The 7,010-nt window shown below is 48.8% G+C and overlaps 1 protein-coding gene across 1 annotated transcript; it reads left to right on the top strand.

The window, feature by feature from the left end:
- The first annotated feature begins 1,272 nt into the window (after positions 1 to 1,272).
- LOC123123813 (phosphatidylinositol transfer protein 3) lies at positions 1,273 to 4,065 on the top strand. Its single transcript, XM_044544442.1, has 3 exons — positions 1,273 to 1,695; positions 3,230 to 3,525; positions 3,617 to 4,065. Exons 1-3 carry the CDS (start codon positions 1,570 to 1,572, stop codon positions 3,960 to 3,962), a joined length of 768 nt encoding a protein of 255 aa, XP_044400377.1. The 5' UTR covers positions 1,273 to 1,569; the 3' UTR covers positions 3,963 to 4,065.
- Positions 4,066 to 7,010: the final 2,945 nt, after the last annotated feature.

The following is a 7,010-nucleotide window of genomic DNA, read 5'->3' as shown; positions in this document are numbered from 1 at the left end:
CATATTCCATTGTGGTGAAGCTCTGCGGTTTCGTTGGGAGCCTCCAATTAAGTTGTGGAGAGAGCCCCAACCTTGTTTGTAAAGGTCCGGTTGCCGCCTTCAAGGGCACCAATAGTTGAATCACGGCATCTCGCATTGTGTGAGGGCGTGAGGAGAATACGGTGGCCCTAGTGGCTTCTTGGGGAGCATAACGGTAACACATCCTCGTCGTCACCGGCTCCACTCTTGGTTATCTCGCGCCTTTACTTGTGCAAGCTTATTTGTGTTATATCTCTTGCTTGCTTGTGTGCTTGTTGTTGTTGCATCATATAGGTTGCTCACCTAGTTGCATATCTAGACAACCTACTTTGATGCAAAGTTTAGATTGATAAAAAAGCTAAAAATTGTTAGTTGCCTATTCACCCCCCCCCCCCCCCCCCTCTAGTCAACTATATCGATCCTTTCACCTCGCTTGATCGGAATTAAAAGTTCCCGCAGATTACCAACAGGGCCACTAATGTACAAAAAACAATAATTTGTCTAATTCACATGTAGATGTTTTTTAAGAATGTCACATTTAAGCTCCCACAAATATATAATGCAGCAACAAGAAATAAAAAAAGTAGGACAAAAAAAATAGACCACAAACAAAACGGACATCAGCTTAGATGTGACATAACTATGTCACGTCTAGATGTGTCCTAGACAAACCCAAAATACAATCATTTTAGAAGTTCTGGTTGCTCCAACAGATCAACCGGCCCGTTGCTGGTTGGGTTTCACGGAATCTGAAAACAGACTCGGAACGCCAAAACGGTGGCATGTACTTACTAGCCTATAAAACATGCCCGAAAGGCGAAAATAGAGCATTTTCACGACCACCCCGTGGTACCCAAAAATTTGTGCTACAACACGAAACAACTCCGAAAACAGCAAAAACACGGTCTTTCACAACATTCCTATTATATACCCTATACAATGGGAGCACACGTCAAGTGTGGCCTACGCGACACCCGTTTCAGGGTTCATACCCAAGATTTTCGTTTGGGAGAGCTGCGTTGCAAGATCCTGCTCTCTTTTTTTTTTTTTTTTTTTGCGAGAGATCCTGTTTTATCTGGTGCTTTACTTGGACAGGGACCGTTTTGTAGCCATGGCTTCTGGAGTATACCTGTATTTTTTGCAGATTGGGGATCCAACGACATGGGTTTGAAGAGAGCGGTTGCGCGTCCGTTTCGGCGCCAGTACACCGCGCGCGCCCCATAAATAAGTAGGCGGCGTGTCGAGGTGCGCCTGGCGTCAATTTTGATGAGCTCCGCCTCCACCTCCACCCCACCCCCACCCGGAGGGAGACAAGACAGCCCTCGCACAGCTAGCTCGCACCTCATTCCCATCTCTTCTCACTTGTTCCAGCCAGCCAGAGCTCTCGCACTCCTCTGCCGCTATAAAATCGAGAGCCTCCCGGGCGAGCCGCTCTGTATCCAGCCAGCAGCAGGCCTCGGCAACTACTTGGTTTTTGTTCCTCTCTGAGTCGCGGCAAGGCAATCAACCGAGGCCGGCTGGTCGGTTGAGGAAGGAGGCCGGGGGCGCGGCATGGAGTCCGGCGGTGAGGAGCAGGCGAGGCAGAACGGCCATGGCGGGGACGGCGGCGACCCGGCGGAGTGGAAGAAGGTGGCCGAGCTCCGGGCCGTGGTGGAGGCGCAGGACCCCGCAGCCAAGGTACTCATCCCCTTTCAGTCGCACAAAAAAAAAGGTACTCATCCCCTTCACGTGATCGATCTTCTTGGTTCAGTTTAATTGGTTGGTCTCCCGTCGTAGCAGCAAGCTCACATGCATATTCTGTGCCGAGTTCATTCATTTCCTCCCTCTCATAAGTGGGTAGCTCACACTTTGTCTGACTGTTCAAAATGAAGAAGGCTCACACTTTCTCTGCTCTGTTCATTCATTTCCCTGGTCTCATAGCAATCAAGGGTACTCTAGCAATCAACCTTGCTCAAACTGAGATATTCCCCCAAAAAGAGAAAGCAAAATGGAAGATCAGAAACTCAACACATATACTCCTATATATATATAATATATATAGAGAGAGAGAGTATACTGCCAGTGCAGCTAACCAACCAGCAACCAACACTAGTCACTTAACGAAGCGATAACGGCACGTGCTTAGTATAATATCATCCCCATCCCAAATTATTTGTCTAGATACGGATAGATACATGCGTGTCTAGACAAATGTAAGACAAGTAATTCGGGACAAAGGAAGTAGATCATACTTTTACGGTGACCAAGATTGTCGCTCACGGTAAGTTTCTGATTAATTAACAAGTAACTAATGAGGTTAGGAGACACGTAGTGAAGCGTAGAGACCAGGTAAACAAATGACAATGGACCAAATCAGAACTGATCCGCTGCACGTTCCCTCCGGTCAAGTGGGTGGCCGCTGCGCCTGCGTGCGGGTGGTTGATGGTCGCTTTTGGCGTTGATGATGATGGATGGTGATATACGGCTGACACGCCAGCTTTTCTCTGGTTCATCAGTCTCATTTTCTATAGGCAGTTAATGGTGAGGCCACGGGTGGTTGGCCGTTGGCTGGTTGGCCAGCAAATCACAACATCGCCGAGCTACACACCGACGACGACGTGCGGTCACGCCGTCCATACCTATACTACCGGTCTTCCTCCCTAGAAAGAGGAGGACAGCACGATGTCGGAAGCAGAGCAAATTCATGGAGCCAAAACGGCAAAACTTGCTGCATGCGCCATACGTACGTGCACACATGCATGCATGCATGTTTTACTCGACACACCGGCCGGGCCATTCTCTGTGCATACGCATATTTTATGTATAGCCGGAGCCACAACGGCAAAACTTCTTGCACCGTACGTACACGTGCACACATGAATTTCCGACAGTATTTTGGCAGTGGAAAACATGGAGTACTGGCTAGTACAGGTGGCACACACATCACATCGTTGGCGCGGTACCGAATTTATTGGCACGGGTGGAAATGGGGCCGGCCAGCCATAGCTTTGATCGATCGAACCACCCACACATAGCTCGTGCTGAGAAAAGTCCGTCGTAAATGCTCACCAACACCTCGTGATCGATCCTTGTCGACTCCACCTCCGCGCCACTTGGTCCTTCAAATTCTTTCTGTACAGTGCAATCAACCGTTCATTCAATCATGCACCATCGTCGACGTGGACCTTCATCCCACCGTCGATCAACCGCTCACATAGATGCATGCGTGCAGGAGGAGGACGACTTCATGCTGCGGCGGTTCCTGCGAGCCCGGGACCACAACATCAGCAAGGCGTCGGCGATGTTCCTCAAGTACCTCGCCTGGAAACGAGCCGCCCAGCCGCGCGGCTCCATCACTGAGGCCGATGTGCGCGGCGAGCTCGTGCAGGACAAGCTCTACGTGCAAGGCTTCGACAAGACGGGCCGCCCCATGATCTACCTCTTCGGCAACCGGCACTTCGCCGCCAAGCGCGACCTCGAGGAGTTCAAGCGCTACGTTGTCTACATTCTCGACAACACCTGCACCAAGTACGTAAAGCTGAATGCGCAAGTAATCCTACTAGTCAATAGTTAGTGGATTATTGACATATATGTGTCCATCTATGTGTGTATTCTTCAGGTTGCCGGCGGGGCAGGAGAAGTTTGCGTCCGTGGTGGACCTGAAGGGGTGGGGGTATGCCAACTGTGACATTCGGGCGAAGCTGGCGGCGTTGGAGATCATGCAGAACTACTACCCGGAGCGGCTGGGTCGGGTGTTCCTGATCCACGTGCCTTACGTGTTCATGGCGGCGTGGAAGATGGTGTACCCCTTCATCGACGACAACACCAAGAAGAAGTTTGTCTTTGTAGCTGACAAAGACCTCGACTCCACGCTCCGGGACGCTATCGATGTATCTCAGCTGCCCGAGCAGTACGGCGGCAAGCTCAGACTTGAGGGGTACAAGAGCTCGTCGACATGCAACTGATTCATGTATTATGGATGTCCAATTGTGCGCAAGTATGTAACATTGCCACGCTTGATAAGTATAAGTAATACTTCTCCATTCATCTATGCAAGGCCCTTTTTTAGTCGTGTCTTAAGTCAAGCTATTTTAAATTTGATCAAGCTCTTTGAGAGAAGATTAACTTCCACACTAACAAATCAGTATCATTGTCACTATATATCTATCCAAAAAAATATTCTGTAATGTCCTTATTAGGTAGTACTCCCTCCGTTTCTAAATATAAGTCTTTGTGCTCACAAAGACTTATATTTAGGAATGGAGGGAGTAGTACTGAGTTGTTGATAGTCTTTTCTAACAAGTTAATCAAACTTAAAACAGTTTGATGTAAGATAAAGCCGAAAGTAAATCTTGTGTGGGAGAAAGGAGGCAGCAGTACGCAAGAGTACTACGGACGGAGTACGGTTGTTTGGAGAGATGGATCTTGAACAAAAATTCGATTGATCTCTTGGTCCCTGCCTGCTGCTGCACATGCACATGACATGCAATGCATTGATCGATCGATCGATCGGTCGGCCAGCAGCGATGAGTGGAGTGATGAGCCTAGCTAGGTTCAGAAATTGAATGCACGTACGTGTAGGTAGGGCGAGATCGATCTGGCCGTGAACTGTTCTGTGTTTCACTGCTGCGTGGTGCTGACCGTAAAGACAAAAGCCAATTAAGCCGGTGTACCGTGCACGCGCAGGTACGGTGCATGTGTCGTCGACATACCAACCACATTAATCGTGATCAGCCATTCAGGCGGGTCCGGTGCGTGTGCACTCAATCAGATGCAAAGCACGTACATAGCGTGCGTACGGTACGTACCGCTGACAGTTACCACCTCCATCTTAAAATATATGACGTTTTGGTAGGTTAAACAAGCCTACCAAAACGCCATACATTTTTGAACAGATGTAGTACAAGCCAAGGATGCGTGCGCGTACTAGGGTGTCGAGCATTGGTAGATCTGCTTACATCTTTTTGCTCCCGTCTTCTATTTTCGGTGGAAACGGCAATTTTATCAAAGCATAGCCGCCCTGGTACAAATAAACAAACCTCACATCCACAACAACATGAAGATGATACATCGAGAATGTACTCAAAAAGAAGAAGAAAAAAAGCAAAACGTATTCATGAAAGCACCGCCTTGCGCCACTTAGCTCTATGAAGAAACAACACATTTCATAACCGACAGAAGGAAGCCACGCCAACTGCCAACTAACACCATCTTGTGAAGTGAGGCATTTGACTCGACAGCCAAGTCCCCAATTTTTTTTTTTGAAACGGAGGCATAAAATTTGCCTCATCTATTAAATAAGGAGAGAATAGAGTTTAGAGTTTTACAACGCACCCACAGGTACGTCATGACAATTACTGGCCCCCAAAAATATTCCCTGATTTCTTTGCGCCCGCGGTCACCCAAAGCTTAGCGTCATCGACGATGGCAGCGAGTAGGATGGTCGGTGGCACACTCTTATGACGGAACACCCGTGCGTTTCTTTCATTCCAAATGGTCCACGAGACAAGCATGGTGAGAGAGGCCAAAGCTTGTTGGTTGGGGTTACGGTTGTCGGTTCTCTTGTCCTACCATTCAAAGACGGATTCGTCCCTGTGCCACTCGGATGTATCCATGTGCGCGAGACCAAGCATCTCAATGAGAGACTTCCATAGACGAATCGTATAGCGACACTTGAAGAAAAGGTGGGCACCCGTTTCTTGTTCCCTATTGCAAAGCTTTCAGAGGCCACAATTTGGCCAACCTCGCCTCGCTAAGCAATCGGCGGTCTAAATCCTATCTTGCAATGCCAACCATGCAAAAAAAAATTGACCTTTGGAGGCGCCCATGCCTTCCAAACCATACGATCCAAGGGGGAAAGAGTCAAGCCTAAGAATTGAGCCTTATACGCGGTGGCTGCCGTGTATATCCCGTCGTTCCCGTGCTTCCAGACGATGGTATCTTCGGTTTGCTCATGAAGGTGGAAGTCATTTAGGAGCATCCATAGAGTGAAAATTCCCGGATGTGGGCGGCGGAGACAACCACGACGTGGCTGATCTTGAGGATCCAAGCGTTCCCCTTGAGGGCTTCACGAACCTTATAGTTCTTTCTTGTCGAGGCCGTAAAGATGAGAGGTGCAATATCCTTGGGTTTGCGACCAAGAAGCCACAGGGAGTCCCAAAAAGGCGTTTTGGCGCCATCTCCCACCGTAATAGTCGTAGAGGCATAGACAAACTCGTAGTCCTCCTCGGTGCAGGGGTTTCCTAGTCCAACCCATAATTTGCAGGGATCGTTCCATTCGAACCACAGCCACCGAAGCCGCAAAGCACGCGAAAATTTGTTTGTGTTGAGGACACCAAGGCCACCGTGTTGTTTTGGTCTACAAACCACCTCCCAGTTGACCTTGCATTTGGCTCCCGTTGTCTTGTCCGCACCGGACCAAAGGAAAGCCCGCTCAATCTTATTTAGGCTATCTAGAGAGCCCTGAGGCACGATGAGGGGCGTGATGGAGAACACCGCTTGGGAGGAGATGACCAACCTAACAAGTGTCGTACGACCAATGGTAGAGATGTTTTGGCCCTCCCACGTAACCAATTTTCCGGCTGCCTTATCCTCAAGGTATTGGAAATCCACCTTCTTTAATTGCCGAACTGAAAGTGGAAGGCCTAGGTATTTTACCGGGAAAGAGGCTCATGATGCCGGCATACCCTCAAGGATTTGCTCAAGATCGAGCTACTGAATCTCAATGACCAACCCCCAGTTCAAGTTTTCACGTGAAGGTAAAGGCATAGCTGAACACAGATAGCCGCCTCCAAAAAAATTGTCCGCCTTTGATGCAGAGGTGAGAATCTAAAACTCTGGAAAAAAAAATGTCGCATGAACTGCGGACACCGGCTCATACATTTTACCCTAGAGAAGGAACCCAAGGTAGATATTGTGGCCGAACCTTAAGACGACGCCTTCAAAAAGATGAGTGACGCATATAGACACCATAACTGTATCCTCACATTGGGATTTTCACCCACGGTTGGACA

Source organism: Triticum aestivum, chromosome 5D, assembly GCF_018294505.1.
Source record: "Triticum aestivum cultivar Chinese Spring chromosome 5D, IWGSC CS RefSeq v2.1, whole genome shotgun sequence".
In the NCBI taxonomy this organism is placed as follows: domain Eukaryota; kingdom Viridiplantae; phylum Streptophyta; class Magnoliopsida; order Poales; family Poaceae; genus Triticum; species Triticum aestivum.
The sequence above is the reverse complement of the archived record's forward strand: the minus strand, read 5'-3'. Positions and strand labels throughout refer to the sequence as shown.

Excerpts from the sequence above, each read along its gene's own strand:
- LOC123123813 (XM_044544442.1), top strand. The coding sequence starts at position 1,570 with ATGGAGTCCGGCGGTGAGGAGCAGGCGAGGCAGAACGGCCATGGCGGG. Across the intron at positions 1,696-3,229 it reads CGCAGGACCCCGCAGCCAAG|GAGGAGGACGACTTCATGCT; the intron begins GTACTCATCCCC and ends GCATGCGTGCAG. Across the intron at positions 3,526-3,616 it reads CTCGACAACACCTGCACCAA|GTTGCCGGCGGGGCAGGAGA; the intron begins GTACGTAAAGCT and ends TGTATTCTTCAG.